The 19,654-nt window shown below is 41.7% G+C and overlaps 1 protein-coding gene across 1 annotated transcript in view; it reads right to left on the reverse strand.

Moving 5' to 3' along the window:
• The window catches only part of LRP1B (LDL receptor related protein 1B), a 1,474,154-nt gene that overhangs the window by 67,568 nt on the left and 1,386,932 nt on the right, over nt 1-19,654 (reverse strand). Inside the window, exons 81-84 of the mRNA XM_084809602.1 lie at nt 17,930-18,046; nt 15,930-16,103; nt 7,790-7,915; nt 4,958-5,122 (exon numbers count right to left, since the gene is read on the reverse strand). Coding sequence (XP_084665728.1) covers nt 4,958-5,122; nt 7,790-7,915; nt 15,930-16,103; nt 17,930-18,046 — 582 coding nt within the window. The remainder of the gene's footprint in view (nt 1-4,957; nt 5,123-7,789; nt 7,916-15,929; nt 16,104-17,929; nt 18,047-19,654) is intronic.

Below are 19,654 nucleotides of genomic sequence, written 5' to 3' on the forward strand. Positions count from 1 at the left end.
TCAATGGGATCTAAATTAAAGTAACTAAGGGCAGTATCCAACAGTGCCATTCTGCAAATTCAAATAGAACTAACAAAGCTCCACCAAATCTTTCTGATGCACAAGCATCACTTTAGTTGAATTCTTCTCATAGTTCAGAACCTAGTTCCCTCGAGCACAACACAGCTGGATACTGCCCATAGTCTGGATCCAACCCAAGGTTTTCAAAATGCCACTTTCAACAGAAATATGAAACTAACAGCCTTCCAACATTTATACTATAAAAGAGTGCAAAGTAAGCTACCCAGTTCTTAGTTTTTATTTGAATATTGTGAGAACATAAAAGAACATCAAGGCCTACTTGTGGTAAACAGACATGCATTTATTTCATCATGTATACACGTTGTGAGAAATCTTTTGTGGTTGTAGTTGTACACATGGCAAAATACCATCTGTTTATTGCAGTTGACGGTGTATTTTGTATATCAAAAGTATATCCACATATGAAATTTGCTTGTATGAAGTAGGGATGTTGGAGGAATTTGATCTTTGCAAATTTCAAAGCAAACTGACCTGATCTGAACTACCAGGAAAATGTGTGGGTGTGGATGGAACATTGCTATCCATCAGATTTCTTATTTCTCTGAATGTTGTAACACAGTTCTCATCTTAAAAAAAATATCAATGCATTATTAAATGCATATGTTGACAGAAAATATGTTAAAAATACGTAATTTAAAATGAAAACTGAGGGAGAATTTAAGATGAGCATTTCCCTAATCATGAAGGGCTTGCAACGTGGATTATGAACTGTGAAGAGGAAACTAAAAGGATTAAATTCCAGTTAAAGATGCTGGCTTGGTGAATAAGAAGACTCTGCAATGAATACTTCCATTCCAGTGTAGTGTAGTGGTGAGAGTGACGGACTGGGAGCCGGGAGATCCGGGTTCTAGTCCCCACTTGGCCATGGAAGCTCACTGGGTGACTTTGGGCCAGTCACAGACTCTCAGCCCAACCTACCTCACAGGGTTGTTGTTGTGAGGATACAACGGTGAGGAGGAGGATAATGTAAGCCGCCTTGAGTTCCTTGCGAGAGGGAGAAAGGCGGGGTATAAATGCAATAAATAAATAAATAAATAAATAAATTCTATTTCATATTTGCAGTGAAATATACCTCTCAAGGTAACTGTCTTTGTAATACTCCTAAATAATATAATACATGAAATAGAACGTAAAGCTTTCATTTCCTCATAATTTTGGATATTTTTGCCAGTCCAATGTGGTAAATGCTAAACGTTTACTCAGAAATGGTGCAATGAAATGTGAGATTTGGTAAAATTACTATGGTGTCATCCACTTGCTGAAGCCATAAATGTCAGAAATGCTTGTTTCATCTAAATATTTACAAGTGGGATGTGGAAAAAGTAGTGATTTACAGATAAATGATAGAAATGAAGATAAATTTAATCTTTAACAGTGGCACACAGCTGGCCTTGAGACATATCCCCCTGGAATCCCAATTTTTTAAAAAGAATTACCAGTTTCTGATATTTATTCTAAGAAAACTATTCCATGTATGATAATATATTAAAAATTTAATAAAAATAAAAATAATAATTCAAAAATATTTTATTATATTTTGAACACTAATTCTCAAAATAGTAAACTAAGTGTATTTTTCATAAATGCTTGCTGTTGCTCTTAATTATTCCTTTAAAAGACTTATTAGGGTACAATCCTGGCCGCTAGTCAGCAGCTAGATGGCCATAGGATTGGTCAGTTCCTGGGAACCGACCTCGGAGCCCGCACTCCAAGAACCAACCTGCACCCCCTCCTGTGCTGCCTCATAGGCAGTGCAGATCAGCTCCATGTTCCACGCTCAGAAGAGCAGTGTGGAGTGGAGTGGGAGAAGTGGGGCATTCCTGGGGGCGGGGCGGGGAGATTGGAAGTGCCAGTACGACACTTCCTATCCTATGTGTCATCCGTCCTCCCCACCCCGCGCTCCGAGGTCCCGCAGCTAGACAGCCGAAATCGGCCATCTAGCCTCAAAAGCAGGGTGGCAGGAGCGCAAAGGAGATGTGCTCCTTACCACTCCTCCTGCCCTGCAGTGGATGGGCAGTCGCCCTCAGGGTTCAGAGGCAAGTGTCAATCCCCATAGGATTGAGCTCTTTGTTTGGTTTGCTTCAGTAGTATAGCTGAAGGTTTAATTATGTTTCTCAGATGTTTGCTTTTACTTAACTGATATTTTCCCATTTAGTTATTATAGTGCAATACAACTGTCATAATTTTATAAATTTTAATTAAAGCTGCCCCAAATTCTACTTGCACAAGGTCCATACAGGAATTTGCAGAAAAGCTTAACTGCAAGTAAACCACTACTGCATAAATCTATGAATTGTCAGAGGGATTTTTTTTTTAAATTAACATTTGTGCCCTGATAATGAGAATGTACAACTTACAATCCCAACCATTTAAATCCCCACACACAATGAATAATTGCTTAAAATTTACCTAATTGGTTATCTATATTATTAGCAATAGTAGTAGTATTCCAAATAATTTGACTGGTGATGCAAAGACCAGGAGTCTAATAGCATTTGTAGACCTTCCCCTTCTCCCTGCCAAACCCATGGCTGGCCGGAGGGGAAATGAGTGACTTAACAGCATTTTCCTCCCCAAAGGTGAACACGTCTTCTGCACATCCTTGCTACTGGAAGTGAAGGTTAAGAATGGAAGAAGAGCCATGCTGGATCAGATTAATGGTCCATCTAGTCAAGTGATCTGTTCACACAGTGGCCAACCAGGTGCCTGTGGGAAACCCACATGCAGGACATGGCACACACCCCCGCTCGTGTTTCTCAGCAACTGGTAAAAAGAGACATATTGTGTCTGATACTGTAGTTAACATATAGCCATCATGACTAGTAGCCATTTATAACCTTATCCTCCAAGAATTTGTCTAATTCCTTTTTAAACCCATCCAAATTGGTAGTCGTCACTACATCTTGTGGTAGTGAATTCAAGTTTAATTTTGCACTGTGTGAAGAAGTACTTCCTTTTGCGTGGCCTGAGTCTTTCACCAATCAACTTCACGGAAAACCCCCAAGTCCTAGTATGAGGCAGAAAAATGTTTCCCTATCCACTTTTTCCACACCCATAATTTTGTGCACCTCTATCTTGTCTCCCCTGACTTGCCTTTTTTCTAAGCTAAACAGACCCAGACGTTGTAACCTTTCCTCATAGAGGAGTTGCTCCACCCTTTGATTATTTGAGTAACCCTTTTTTGTGCCCTTGCCAACACTACAATATCCTTTTTTAGGTGTGGTGACCAGAACTGTACACATTATTCCAAGTGTGGTCACACAATAGACTCGTATGAAGGCAGTTTGATATTGGCAGTTTTATTTTTTATTTCTTATCCTAATTATGCCCCACAAAAAAAAATGTGTTTTTCACAGCAACTGTGCACTGTCAACATTTTCATCAAGCTGTCTTAGGGATGTACAAATCCTGTACCTTGCTGTCCGTGGGGGGTCTGCCGGAGGGGGAAAGCGATCGGCTCCTACCCCTCCTCGCCGGCTGGCTCCACTCCGTGTTGACTCCGCAGAGCTGCCGGCTGGCTCCGTTCCGCCAGCAATACGGCTGCCATTGCTGTCCATACCACTGCTGGGCAGAAACAGGAAGTGATCTGGATGCAAATGGCATCCATGACACCGTTTGCGTCCCTGTATTTTGTTGTGATAGGCTACGCATTTAAATTTGCATAGATAGTTGCGTAGCCTATCACATGAAAAAGCAGGGACGCAAATGGCATCCACTACTCCATTTGTGTCCCTGCTTTTTCACGCGATAGGCTATGCAACTATCTACGCAAATTCAAATGCGTAGCCTATCACAACAAAATACAGGGATGCAAATGGCATCCCGGACACCATTTGCATCCGGATCACTTCCCGAATGGAGCCACCAGGAGGGAGGATTCGGTCCGCATGGGTCCAGGAGGCGGAGGTGAGTACATCCGTTCCGCCACGGACTCTGGGGGGCCAAATTCAATAGAATTCAACCTCATTTGAGTCCGTGGTGGATTCTGAGGACGTCCCTAAGCTGTCTACCACAATTCGAAGATCACGTTCATAGTCAGTTACCGCTAGCTTGCTAGCTTGGATCCCATCAGTATATCTGAAGTTGGGATTTTTTTGCCCAACATAGCATAGACGCTACACTATTTGCATTCCCCTTATTTTCGCCGTCTTAGTCTACGTAAATGTTTACATAGGCTAAGACATGCCAAAATAAGGAATGCAAATGGCGGCGGCCATGGGCGCCTCCACTTGCGTACACGCGTGTTTGTTTTTTTTTTTAAGTCAGCCGTGATAGGCTACGTAAAGATTTACGTAGCCTATCATGGTGTTTTTTTTAAATCTAGCCGTGATAGGCTACGTAAATCTTTACGTAGCCTATCATGTTTTTTTTTCTTTTTTTTAAACCTGGAAATGGCGGCGGTGGCAGCTGGTCGGAAGACCGGCCACCGCAGCCGCCGCCGCCGGATCCGCCGGCACCAGGAAGATCCACCCCAGGTAAGTCCCGTCCCGGGGGGGGGCGGGCCGTTCCGCCACCGATTTCAGGGGGCCGAATGCACTGGCATTCGGCCTCCCAGAGATCCATGGCGGAATTTCGTACATCCCTATTCTATATCATCTGCACTTTCTTAAAGCAACAAATCACAGGGAAGAGGATCCACATATGAATAAGCTATTATTGTGCATGTATCTCCTCTCACTTTATCAGGATCATATTAATTATTCATGTCACAATAGTTTCAATGCTTCATAATTTTTCTTTAATCTGTACACTAAGAAATATTCATTATTTCATTATAACAATAGTAAAGATGATATATGATTATAAAATAGCATATTGCATCAGTTACTGAAATTTAAAAATTAACTTTTCACTGAAGAATGCTTTAAATACTTACCAAGAACAGAAGCTATGCAAGTTCCTCCATTCTGACAGTAATTGTTACAGTGGTTAGTTTCACATCTTTCCCCTGAGTAACTTGGCCAACAGTAACATCTTGGATCACCTTTTTCATTTATCACACATCTTCCTCCATTTTCACAAGTCAGCTTACATGTATCATCTGTACTTAAGGCATAACCATACAGATCACATTTCTATAATTGTTAATCAAGGCATTGGAACAATATGACCCAAGAAATTACCTAGGCTGAATCGACACATACTAGTTATACCGTTATCATAACTATTGGTACTCATTGGTGTCATGTGTACTAATAGTTATGATAACGGTATGATAACGGTATAACTGCTAGTGCTATGTGTAGATTCAGCCCTATACTGAAATGTAAAGAAATTACCTATACCCAAATGTACAGAGCTGTTAGCACAACACAAGTTTTAATACCCATGGCTACAGGTGTTGTTCTGCAAGAACGACTACTGCATGGAATAACAAATCCACTTCCATGCTGGCTGGGAATGAGGAGAGTTGTACTCCAACACATCTGAAGGGCACCAGGTTAGGAAAGGCTGCCCTAAGAAGAAGCATTTTGTGCACCTAGTCCAGTTGATTCATTTACTGTTGTGGGATCAGGATGATGTGGCAGCATCGTAGATGCTTGTGAACCACTTAGATATTTTAGGACACTAAGCAGTATAAAAGTAGTATGTATGTATGTATAAATAAATAAATGTTTGTTGGAGAAGAAACTAGTTTCATTTAATTTTTTTTTAAAAAATGTTTGATCTCACTATGAGAAATGAAGGCAATATTTCCGATTTTCATTTTCTGTAGCAAACATCACATTCCATATATAGATACAGATAGGTGCCCTGATTAGAAAACAAGATTTCTCAATAGGTATTGTGAATCTGTGGCTGTGCAAGAAGGTGTTGTGCAACTACACTACTTCACAGAATGGGGGAAATGTGCCATGTGTATAGCCCTTTAAGAAGTAATCTGGCACCATGTTCAATAAGAAAGCCAGTCAGCCCTTTTACAGAAAATGATTATTCCCTGGTCAGCACTTTGAAAAGGGAATGCTGTTCTCTTATGCTAGGAGTTGTTAACCAACATGTGAGTTTACCATTTGAGAAATCTTGCAAAAATTACATAATTGCTTTTACGAATAATATATGTCTTGACCACTTTTAAGCTTGGCAGAAATATCAACTGAAATAATAGGGAAGATTTTGCACATCCTTGCTTCCTATTTTTGTAAAACTTCAATATTAGTAACATATATTCACAATAATATATATTCACATATGAAATATTGACATATTTCTTGCTTTGTTCATAACTATTTCAAGACTGAAATGAATGTGCTGGGACAAAAACAATATGCCTCAGCCTTGGTACGTGAAACAAGGAAATGAGTGTGTTGACAGTATAATTCCCTCAAAAGATGCTGAATCACAATCATTCAGAAACATGGAGATTAAGCAGGAAGAATCTCCAGGTCACAGCATGCAAATTTCATGCAGACTTTGTGCTTTTCTACTTGAGGCTGTTAATCTGCTGTATCTACTTTTGGTTTTGTCACAGAATTAGGGATTTCAGAGAATTCTGCCACGGACTCCAGTGAGGATTCTAAAGAATCCGCCCCCGTGGAATCCGTGGTGGAACGGCCTCCCCCACCCCTCCACCCTGCGGAAACCCCCCGGGATGGAACGTACCTGGTGGCGGATCCTGCAGCTCCAGTGGCTCCGGCGGTGGTGGCAGCAGATGCAGCGGCGGATGCGGCAGCGTCAGCAGCTCTGGCTGGTCTCCTGGCCGCTGCTGGGCTGCTGCAGCCGAAAATGGTGGCCGTCATAGAGGCCGCAATTTGCGTCCTTGCAGTAAGCCATGATAGGCTACATAAGTATTTACGTAGTCTATCACGGCAAAAGGCAGCCACGCAAATGGCAGCTGCTACGCCATTTGTGTGGCTGCCTTTTGCCGTGATAGGCTACATAAATATTTACGTAGCCTATCACGGCTTACTGCAAGGAAGGAAATGGCAGCTGCTACGACAGCCGCCACTTGCGGTTGCAGCAGCCCGGCACCATTCCGAACTCCGGCTGTGGCCAGCCCCGGCTGGCGGCTCCGTGGAGCCACTGCAGAGCAGAGCTGGCCAGGGAGGATCCTGTAGAGAGGGACGGAGCGCCTCCCCCCTGCCGCGGATTGACCGGCACGGAGTCAGGTAGGGATGTCGTACATCAGAATTGAGATCCAAGCACTTCACAAATGGTGTTTACTTTCCTGCCTTTCCACAACATAACTTCTAGGTGGCACAATAGCAGAACAGTGCAATTACACAAATGGAAAAGCATTTTCTTTCGCTTTCCCAAATAATACCACATTTTCCCTGATCTAAAAAATCTTGCTGACAGTGCTGTTTAAAAACAGAAATGAAACCAGAGGGTCACAATTCCCATGAGTAGGGAATGATGAGTGCACAATAAAAGCTTTCTGTAGAAAAGCTCTTTAACTCCACCATCTCAGATTTTAGAAGCTAAGAACAATTGAAAGGTGAATAACATTGTCAGCTTTCTATGCATTCATTCAACTTAGTAGGTTTTTCTGAAATTAGCTTTCTGTAATTTTATAATTCTTCAGATGCATCCATTAATTTGTAGACCTAGCACTTAAATACTGAATTATAAGGATCTTAATACAGAATTTTGCAAGGTTCTCCATGCAAAATTCTGTTTTGGCTCTCTGCCAAAAAGTAAACAGACAAACAAAATGGGAGCCATAAATTTGTACACTTATTTACGTTTTCTTTCAAATTATAATACCCACCTAAAGTGCTCAAATCACTACATGTTCCATTAAATAATGACTTTCCTTCTGGACAAACACAAGCTGCACCTGAAGGGTTGAGTAAACACAGGAATTCACAGGTAAACTCCAAACAAGGATTGAGTGCTGTTTAGAGAGAAGAAAATCAGAAATGAATAAAATTGATTATTTCTCAAATGAAGAATAAAGAAGCAAAAGGCAATTCATGCATGGAATGGATCATTCAGTGCATGAATTCATTTATGATTCATACATTGAGTAAATCTCAATGTACCCAATTATGTCCCTCTGGAAATCTCTTTGATCCAGTGAATTTCCCCTTTCTTCTGCAGCCCCTGCCTGCACCACCTTGAACACTGTTCCAAAGGGATCCAAACCCTCTGGAGCAGATTTGGAAGGAAATGGAGGGGGCAACAAAGGGACAGGGAAATCAAGGAAAACTGTCTTCCTTTCTTTCCGCTCATGAAAGCCTCCACTCGATCAAAGATCAAAGTGGATAGGACAATCGGATACAGCCCAATGAATGAACATGCTTATATAATTAAGAATGTATTTAAATCCAGAAATGGGGTATTTGTCAGTTAATGTTTTCTACAGGAATCTTCTGTTCTATTTTTTAGAATTTTAATAGCTGTCATCAACGGTGAAGATTAATATTCCTTTAAAAAAACCATCTTATGTAGAGGTTTTGTGTGTTTTTTGCTTAAAACTGAAGCCAGTCATCATTAAAACAACAAAGAGTCTTGTGGCAACTTAAACATAAAGACTAACACATTTATTATAGCATAAATTTTATAGCATAAAGAGCCAGTGTGGTGTAGTGGTGAGAGTGTTGGACTGGGAGCCGGGAGATCTGGGTTCTAGTCCCCACTTAGCCATGGAAGCTCACTGGGTGGCTTTGGGCCCGTCACAGACTCTAAGCCCAACCTACCTCACAGGGTTGTTGTTGTGAGGATAAAATGGAGAGGAGGAGGATAATGTAAGCCGCCTTGGGTTCCTTGCAAGAGGAAAAAAGGCGGGGTATAAATGCAATAAATTAAATAAATAATGAATTTTGCAGACACAGTCCACTTCTTCAGATGTATGAAGTGTTATCCTTAATTGGCAGGTATACAGACACACTTGGTGGGGTGCGGATAGGAATTGTAAATAGTGAGGTCAGAAATGGCAATATTCAAAAAACAGTGGGGTACACTTCAACCTCTCAGGACACTGTGTCAATACCTTAAGGTGGAGATGCTTGAACAAAGGAAAGACAGATTTCAACACCAAGTTGCTAAACCACAATTCATCAAGAGATTCAAATCCATCTCCTATGACTCAAACAGGGACAAATGCTTTTTATCACACTACATGTGTTAATTAGCTCACCAATGCAATGATACGTATTATCTTCTAACTGTCTTGTGAATAGCCATTCTAAGGTAATTATTACTGTCCATACTTTCTACATTTCAATTCCCTCTGACCTCGTGGCTTACAACCCCCCCCGCCCAGCCCAACCATATACTTGTCAATTGAGGATAACACTTCATGCATCTGATGAAATGGACTCTGTCCATGAAAGCTCAAGCCATAAGAAATGTGTTAGTCTTTAAAGTGTCACAAGACCTTGTTGTTCTTGCTGCAACTGGCTAACATGGCTACCTCTTTGGAAACAGTCTAAAGTTAAGAACTTCTAGGTCCAATTGATTTCACCTGGAGACATTAAAGCATATGATGGGCAGAACAATCCTAAGGGAGGGGGGCTAGGGAAGGAAAAATAAGGAGAATCTACAGACTCTTCCACTGCCCATTTTGGGGCCTTATGCTCAATACTTCTGGCAGGAAAACTGCCGGTGGTAGCTTTCCGCCTACGGAGCTCTCCACAGGCACAGTGGAGACTAGTAGATGGCACCTCCATCAGATCCTAGCTCTCTTTAGTGCAGCAATCAACATTGAGGGGTAGAATTGTACTGTAACTCTCTGTCAATGAGATTTAACAATGATTAACTTTCATTGTTTTTCTTGTATAAGTGTTATTTCTCTGAGATAAACTTACACTTTTTTAAAGCATCTATTTTAGGATGAATTTAGGGGTTGAACTCAGTGGGTCCAAGGCTTCCCCCACCCAGACCCCTTTCACTTCTCCCAAAGTCATAGAGGTGAGCAATGTGGAACCTTTCACAGTGGGGAGTCAGGGTTGGAACTCTTTAGACAACAGAGGTTCTCTGGGATATCTCGCATTTCCTATTGCCTCTGGGGTATCAGCCATATGTTTGCTGTTTTAACCCAAATGTTTTGGCCAGATAGCAAGACTGGTAGTTATTTCCCCAATATTTAAACATTCTTCTTTTGGTGGAGTTAATGGCACCAGTGTGGTGTAGTCATTACAGTCTGTCGGACTGGGACTGGGGAGACCTGGGTTCAAGTCTCTTCAGCCATGAAGCTCAGTGACTTTGGGTCAGTCATTGACTCTCAGCCTCACAAGGTTGTTGTGAGGATACAATGGTGAGAAGTAGGATTATGTACACTGCCTTAGGCTCCTTGGAGGAAAAGGAAGTATATGTAACAAATAAATTATAAATAAATAGATAAGTAATCTTTTTCACTTCCTCTGATGTGCTGTGGTAAAAAGTAACAGATGTTGCCTTCTCATAGAGGTATGTCTGAAGTACTTCTTGTACTGAACAGATTTGTTAGTTATAGTCCTTTGTGATACAGTAGAATCAAAGACAATTTATGTAAAAGGTGTATTAAAGTATTTTGGCAGTTTTCCTTGGAAATTACCATACCATCAATCCAAAGCTAAGATTATCTTAATTAATACTATTATTTTTCAAACATATCTGGCAAATTAATTATAACTATTGCAAGATAACATAACCAACTAATTAGCAATTGTAAAGGTGCACAGTCAACTCCTGGCTGAATATTCAAGCGCCACAAGAATACCCAAAACAGACAAAATGGATTTAGGCTTTTAGTTATTTGAACTTGACTGTACAGCTTTAGTTTTTTCATGGAATGCTTCCCCTGCCCCGTTTAGTGAATGGAAAGAAAACAACAAACCAAAGGCACAATCCATTTTCTCAGTGCATACCTTATATACTTCCATGCCTAAATAATCCTTACAGGGGCATCTTTCCCAACCTGATGCCCTCCAGATATTTTGGACTTCAACTATTAGCCCTAGCTAGCATGGCCAATTGATTAGAAATCCTAGGAGCTGTAATTCAAAGCATCTAGAGCATAGGGCATAATGGAGCCCTTTCCTCCTCTCCCCCCATTTCCCTCCAGCCACAACACACCTGACCATTAATTCCAGTGAGAGAGAGAGAGAGAGAGAGAGAGAGAGAGAGAGATCAAACTTTATTATGGTCAAACGTCAAAGACCAGCCCAAAAAAGGGAACTACATTAAAATTATCTGCCATATATCCCCAATCAAATTAATAGACACCTCAACACAGTGTAGTACTAATATAATACATATCAGCCATATTGGGTGAATGGCATTATTCTCCAAACTTTGTCTTTCATCCAACTAGGTAAGTCCGAACTCCTTCAGCATCCTTCTTCCAACACCTATGGCAGCTGCAAAAAATTTGGCGACACTATATGTAAATATCGAATTAGTGTCAGAAAACAATATATTGTTGTCCTGTATGACCCGGAAAGTGATTCATCCGTGGGGAGAAGAGTGCGACATGAATATCTCTATAAAATATACACCACAACACAACGTGCTCTGTAGTTTGTATCTGTTCCATGCCACAGGGGCAAAGGCGGTCTGACCAGGGAATCTTTTTGTACCATCCCTCCAAAACTGCCGAGGGGAGTCCATTTAGATGGGCCAAAGTAAATGCCCTTCTATGTTTATGCAGTGCCAGTTGTTCAAGATAGGGTGCAGCTGATACGATGTGTCTGTAGTCCTCCCTAAGACAGAATTCTAGGGCACTATTGAGGTCACTTTGTTTCTCAATATCTGCAACATGCTGCTTGATAGTCTCCATTGCCTGTTCAAAACCCATATTTAATAAAGTCTGCAAGGGAAGACCCCAGAAAGCTATTTTCTGTTCAGTTGACTGAATCCAATTGGATTTAAAATCGTCTTGCAAAATTAGTGGGGCAAGGCCAGTAGGAAAATATGACAGTCTAAGCCAGTACACAAGAATAGCCACCCAAACCCTAGCTTCAGTTTTGATCTGGCCAGTCTCTAATCTTATCTTTGCATCGGAGACATCCCTAGGAACACACCCAATATTGACCTCAAAAATTTTGACTGTACACGTTTTAATACGTGGGTATTCAGGAAAGGCCCCAACTGAGAGCTGTACAATAATTGCGCTAGTACTTTTGCTTTGTATAATTGGAGGGCTAAAGGGATATAGTGGTCGCCTTTCGTTCTCATAAATTGGGCTATTGCTGATGAACTTCTCTGTGTGTTTAACGCCACATATTCGCATGAGCCTTCCTGGAACCATTTGCTTGAAGAACTACCCCTAAATATTTGAATTGGGAGACTTGCTCAATCTTGTGCTGGTTTATCATCCATGATCTGATTTTTGGTCTTTTTGCAAAAGTCATGATTTTTGTTTTTTGATAATTGATCATCAGATCTTCTTCCTCGCAGTATTCAGGCAACTTCCACAATGCTGTTGTAAGCCCAATTGGAGTCCTTGAGATAATAGTTGCATCATCTGTGTATAGTAAAGTAGTTATGTGTCTCCCCGCAATTTTGCGGGGATGAAAATCGGTATGGTTTAGCTGGTCTACCATTGAATTAATGTAGAAGTTGAACAAAAGTGGGGCAAGAATGCAGCCTTGCTTGATCTCTTTTTGTGTTGGAACAGCCTTTGTAAGGTGGCTGTGAGCACTACATCTGACCTTAAGGGAGGTGTCCCTATATAGAGTCTGAATGAGTAGGAGCAGGTGCCTATCAATGTTAGAGGCCTCTAATTTCTTCCATAGTTTGACCCTCGAAATAGAATCGGAAGCTGCCTTAAGGTCTATAAAGGCTACATAGAGCGAGGTGACCTTGTTTGAGATGTTTTTCTCGATGAGATGCTGTAGCACCAAGCATTGATCTATGGTAGAGCGACCTTCCCTGAAGCCTGCCTGCTCCTCTGCCAATATCATATCCTGTTCCAGCCAGTCTTTAAGCTTCCTATATAAATGCCTGGCATATAATTTACCAATAATACTTAATAAACTGATGGGCCTGTAATTTCTGGGGTCGTCTCTCTTTCCCTTCTTGAATATAGGAACAATAATGACAGAGCCCAATCTTCTGGTATCTGCCCAGTCATGTCAGTGTAGGAGAATAGCGACGCTAGAGCTGGGGCCCACCATTCTAAGCTGTTTTTGACCGCCTCTGGAGGGATCAGATCTTCACCCAGTGCTTTGCCCATTTTCATCTGGCCAGCTAGATCATAAATTTCTGAAGCCAAGACCAGGGGCCAAGGCGGAGCATCTTCAAGCGCAATATTCCAGACCACGTGGGCAGTGTTAGAATACTTATATAATTGATGGAAATGCTTCTCCCAAGCCTTTGGATGAATATAACAGTCTGGCAATGTTGGTCCACAAATTGGTGAGATCTTTATCAACCGCCAGAACAGAGTCGGATCCTTAGATTTGGCTGCTTGAATCAGTTTCACAGAGTTCTCCTTCCAAGCCTTTTTTTTCTCTTTTGTATCAGTAGCTGTTTATAAGATTTTTTCTGTTCAAGAAGATCTTGAGCTGCCTTCAGATCAGAACTAAATTTATATTTTTGATGGGCCTTCTGTAAGTAGGGATGTACGAATTGTGTACCTTCCGTGCCGCTTGACTTCTGCAGTTTGCGGCCAGTGCTCCCTACCGTCGTTTGCAAGCCCCCAGAATTCTCCTCTTTTTTTTCTGCTCCAAGAATTACAAAGATAAATCCATACCAGCAGCTGTAATTCTGCATAACTTCCGTAAGAAAGGCTATTTTTCGTAGATATTTACGTATTTTTTCCCCTGCCCTGAGACGTGCAGTAATTAGTGTGTGTGTGTGTGTGTGTGTGTGTGATCTCCCTCCATCCAGCTGTTCCCTGGGAAACCCCCCCCCCATTCACCCAAGGGTCTTCTGAGATAACTAACAGGAGGTTTGATAATGAGCTGGATGTGGAAATACAAAGCTGAGCTGGGGGAAAATGGGGCGCTGACATGTGTAGGAGTAGGTTGCATTGAACTCAGTAAGACTTACTTCTGAGTAGACATGCACAGAGTTGGTTCTCCTCTCTGCTCAGCTTTGTATTTTCACATCCAGCTCATTATCAGACCTCCTGTTAGTTATCTCAGAAGACCCTTGGATGAATGGGGGGGGGGTTTCCAGGGAACAGCTGGATTGAGGGAGATTCCCCCTTCACACACACACACACACACACACACACACACACATAATGGAAGAATATAGTTCTTCATATTCCCTAGTATGTTTATTCCTCATTTTGTCCATTCCCTGAGCATGTGCAGAGTGTGCTTTTTATTCAAAGAAAGAGAAGGTTGCTGATCTTTCCCTTCATGCTGCATTTGTGCAACTGCTTCAGAAAGAACTTTCCATTATACTGTCTCTTTTTCTTCATGAGTTTCATAACAGAAGTATGATGTAGTGGTTAGAGTCCAGCCCAAAGTCACTCAGTGAGATAACGAACAGGAGGTTTGCTAATGAGCTGGATGTGGAAATACAAAGCTGAGGTGGGGGGCAAGTGGGGTGCTGACATGTGTAGGAGTAAGTCGCATTGAACTCAGTAAGACTTACTTCTGAGTAGACATGCACAGAGTTGGTTCTCTTCTCCATTTTAGCCTCACAATGTCACCAACAAGGCTTACAGATAGGGATGTCACCCGTGATAGGCTACGTGACGATTAACGTAGCCTATCACGGCTGACTTTGCAGATCTAGCCGTGATAGGCTACGTAAATCGTCACGTAGCCTATCACAGGGCTTTTTTTTTTTCTTTTGAAGTTCGCGGCCGGGGAGACGGGGCGCTTCTCCCTGGCCTGAATTTCGGCCGGGCGAGGCGGGAAGCCTCCCCCCTGGCCTGAATTTCGGCCGGGCGAGGCGGGAAGCCTCCCCCCCGACCTGAACTTCGGGGGGAGAAGCGAAGCGCCTCCCCCCCACCGTGAAGCAAGCTGCGAGACCAGGTAAGTGACTTTCGTACATCCCTACTCCAGACCGGCATGGTCATTTTAAAAGTTTTTTTCTTTCTTTCAAACAGCGTTGCTTTAAACAAAGGGCGCATCGCTCAGGCACACCTAGGGCAGCCTTGTTTTGGGAAACCCTGAGGAGGAGGAAGTGTTTTGGCTGAAAGTAAATGGAGATGGAGGATTTCAACTGAAAAAGAACACCCACAAACAAGGCGGTGAGCACAATTCATTTTTTTAATAAAAAAAACTTACGTATTTATTATCGGAATATAGAGAGCCAGTGTAGTGTAGTGGTGCGAGTGACGGACTGGGAGCCGGGAGATCCGGGTTCTAGTCCCCACTTGGCCATGGAAGCTCACTGGGTGACTTTGGGCCAGTCACAGACTCTCAGCCCAACCTACCTCACAGGGTTGTTGTTGTGAGGATACAACGGTGAGGAGGAGGATAATGTAAGCCGCCTTGAGTTCCTTGCGAGAGGGAGAAAGGCGGGGTATAAATGCAATAAATAAATAAATAAATAAATAAATAGTACCTTGCGTTTTTATTTACGAAAATTTTGCGATTCTGTGCGGATGACAAAAAAATGCCGCATGATTGCTGGCTCCGCAGGACCTCGTGGTGCCGTTCCGCAGAGGATTCCATGGCACGGACTGAATGGAATTCGATCCCATTTCAGTCCGTGGCAGAATTCTCTGACATCCCTATCTGTAAGGCTTTTTTTGCTTGAACACATTCCCTGTCAAACCAGGGCTTTGAGGGTGGGTGGTGCCATTGTTGAGGCATCCAGTGAAAGAGATCTCAATCTGGTGGCCTGACTCTTCCCCAAGGCCCCAGAAGACAGCTCGCTCATGTTGAGTACAAGTGCATGGCAAGTGATCAGTCATTCACATATTTACTTTGCATATTTTGCTATCTTAACTTTAAAAACACTTTAAAAACACTTTAAAACATTTTATTCAAAAGTAATATAGATATAGATATACTCACAGTATGCTTGTTTGTAACGATGTGAAATCAAGGCACTTTTTGTCTTATCAATCTCTAAATTCAGATATTCGACGGGACCATGGCCAAATTTTTGTACTCTAAATGCACCATTTTTAGGTCCTGCCCCATATATATAATTCTCAAAAATATCAATTCTGTGAGGATGGAGTAACCCTTGAATAAAATATATGTGTACATGTCAGTTTACATGCTACCATGTTACATTTCGGTATCAACAAATAAGATAGTGCTAATAACTTAGGAATAATATTTTTGGTTTTATACACAATATCTGAAGTATTCAAATAATGGAGCCTGCAAAATTGACATGATAGATGGAGGATCCTACATAAGTTCTCTGCTAGGGAATACACAGTCTTTCCACCCATCTGCTGCAGCGTTCCAGGCAAATGTGGAGAAATGTAGCAGAAAACCAAAACCAGTGCACCCATTAAAGACATCATACAGCCCTTACCATATAGTATTTTAAGATTCCATACATCCTGGGCAAGAAAAAGGAGGAGAAGATGTAGTGCATTTTATTTGTCTTTTCCCTCGGATAGGATTTCAGTTTTTATGTGAGTACTCACCAGGAGCTTGCATATAAATTCACATATACACTTCCTGTTTTTTAAAAATATTCATAAGGCCAAAATTATTCTAACAGGAAAGTTCAAGTGTTATTTTCCAATAATTTTAAAGACTCACAGAAGTATATGAAGACACCTAAGAATATCTTGTTAACCTCACAAGTTTTGGACTAAAGCAGAATCCATTGTAGTCTCTTTATCATTTTATGTTTGTCTAAATTTTAATTGAAAAAACTGTTTTTTAAGCAAAAAACCAAATGCTGTGGAGTTATCTATCGAATTAAACATATTTGCATGTTGTACTTTATACAACCAGATTTACTGCCTGCAGAATATGAATGACTTTGGGGAAGAATTTACTGGTACTCAATTTTTGTTGCATTTAAATGCAACAAACCATTCTCAAGATGGTAACTAGCTTTAAAATACCAAATAAGCTTTAATGCAATGATCCCCATGTTGATGTCTAGGAATTTATAATTTGTTGGGTCTATGGCCACTTAAATAAAAAAATTAGGGTTGGCGGAGAATTTCTCCCCAAAACTTTGGGGGGCCGAGCGCCAACGTGTTCGGCCCCCCGAACAAGTTTCGGGGAGAAATTCACCGCCCCCGCCGCCCCCCACCCCCCCCCAGGACGGGACTTACCTTTCCCGAATGTCCCTCCCGGCGGCGGGTCCCGGCGGTGGTTCGTCTGGTCTTCGTCCGGGGCGGGAGCGGCAGCCGGTCTTTCGACCGGCTGCCGCCGCCGCCATTCCAATAAAAGAAAAAAAAAACGCCCCCGTGATAGGCTACGTGACGATTAACGTAGCCTATCACGGCTAGATTTGCAAAGTCAGCCATGATAGGCTACGTAAATTGTCACGTAGCCTATCACGGGTGACTTTAAAAAAAAAAAGCGTGTACGGCTAATGGCGGCCCCCATAGGGAGCCGCCATTCACGTTCCTTATTTGGTCACTGTAGTCTACGTAAAGATTACGTAGACTACAGCGACCAAATAAGGAACGCGAATGGCGGCTCCCTATGGGGGCCACCATTTGCGTACGCGCTTTTTTTTTTTAAGTCACCCGTGATAGGTTACGTGACGATTTACGTAGCCTATCACAGCTGACTTTGCAGATCTAGCCGTGATAGGCTATGTTAATCGTCACGTAACCTATCACGGGGGCGGTTTTTTTTTTACTTTTTATTTCGCGGCCGGGCGAGGCGAGGCGCCTCCTCCCCGGCCTGAATTTCGGCCGGGCGAGGCGGGAAGCCTCCCCCCTGGCCTGCATTTCGGCTGGGCGAGGCGGGAAGCCTTCCCCCCCGGCCTGAACTTTGGGGGGAGAGCAGCGAAGTGCCTCCCTCCCACCGCGAAAAGCTGTGAGACCAGGTAAGTGACTTTCGTGCACCCCTAAAAAAAATACACATACCTTGTTTACTACTCACACATATGACCAAATCAGAGCCATCAAAAAGAACACTGCCGATCAACGATAACTCAAAATCAGCCCAGAACAAGCGCTGACTGAAGTGATCAACTACAAGACCTGCAAAATAAAAATTAAACATTTCAAAATCTGCCTTATGAAAATATGTAAGAAAAAAGTAACATAGTTTTTTGTTTCTTTTTTTACATAGTACAGACTCTTCCATAGCCATACAAAACAAAGGGCAAAGAGATAATTTTAGAAGTGTACTTGTAAGGTGATTATTTGGGGTTTTTGTGCACCAGCATGAATATTTTTACTATATGTCAATCCTCTTACATACTAATATACAGGCTAGCATTATCTTATTATTGAAAAAGAGGACACAACACTACTTACAATTTTGTAAAATAAAATACAAGTAGAGATGCACAAGAATTCAGTTCCTGTTTGCAAATTGTGTAAACTTGTCCTGTTCCCAACCCATTGCAAACATGAGCAGGAGCGTAATTCTCAGGAAATTTTCACAATTTCCCAAGATTCCATTCACGGTTGAAAGTGTACACTTGCGCAAGTGTGCACTTCTGGAAATGGGAATTTCCCCCCCAAACCTGTATTTTCATGATTTAGCCTGAGGGGAAGGTGCGCATTTGGGAAATGTACTTGGAAAAGTGCACATTTTTTGTGTTAAAAATGCACAGTTTTCCTGTTCAGGGAAGAAGAAAAAAAGATGCCTGAGTTTGGGAGCGGGAACGAGGCAAGATGAGCAGTGGAAAATGAAGAACTATGATGAGCTCGAAGATTGCTCATTCTCCCATCGCTAATGACCAGCCTATTATAACATCTCAAGCAACTAACACAGGCTATAAGGAACTGACTGAAGCTATTGCCAGGATCCAACTTCAGTTAATACATGAGCTGAGTCTTATTCTGTCTTCTGTCTGTGTACACAACAGAGTGTTTAACCCATTCTGCAATTTTGATCTCACTTATTCAGCAATAATATCCTTGGATTCAGTACATATTCTGTAAAGTAGGATTGTGACTATAATGGCTATTAGGGAAAACTAATAAAGACCTGAGTCAAAGTTTGACAGAGAGGGTCAGGGGGAGAACTGTGGCAGAGATCTTGTCTCATCTAATTAATCTGCTACAGCTTGCTTAATGTACTAGGTTTACAAAGGAGTCTTGGAAGATGCTCTGCACTCCCTATGCTGGGAAGAAATACTCTAAACCATAGCTATTAATGTTGATTCACCATTGACGAGAGCAATGATGATTAACAATAATCAATAAATCATTGATGACAGCAATGATTATTAACAGTAATCAATATTCTTAACAATTCTAGTACAGGAGGGCAAGAACAGGAAGCATAACACATTTTGCTAGTCCCTTCAAGCTCGCACTCCATCAATACACTCTTTTTCAATGCACTCTTTTCTGTCATTGGCTTGCTGCATTGCAGAGTTAGGAATTTTCCATCTTCCCAGGTTTCCTTTGGATACTAGGGTTATGTTATTATGTGTGTTTCCTTGTATTACACTCCACCAAAAAGCATCACAATGTAATTACTAATAACAACAGTAATACTATTTTGGCTGAAATGCATCTATATTATAACTCAAATTTATAACTTCAAAGTTTACCTATATGAATCTTTTAAGATCAATTTTTAATGTTACTTCCTTAATTTTCATGGGGAAAAATCTTCTATCCACAGCCAGT

The sequence above is a fragment of the Heloderma suspectum genome, chromosome 1 (assembly GCF_057233095.1).
Source record: "Heloderma suspectum isolate Gila_16-S chromosome 1, 16-S_ref, whole genome shotgun sequence".
Taxonomy (NCBI): domain Eukaryota; kingdom Metazoa; phylum Chordata; class Lepidosauria; order Squamata; family Helodermatidae; genus Heloderma; species Heloderma suspectum.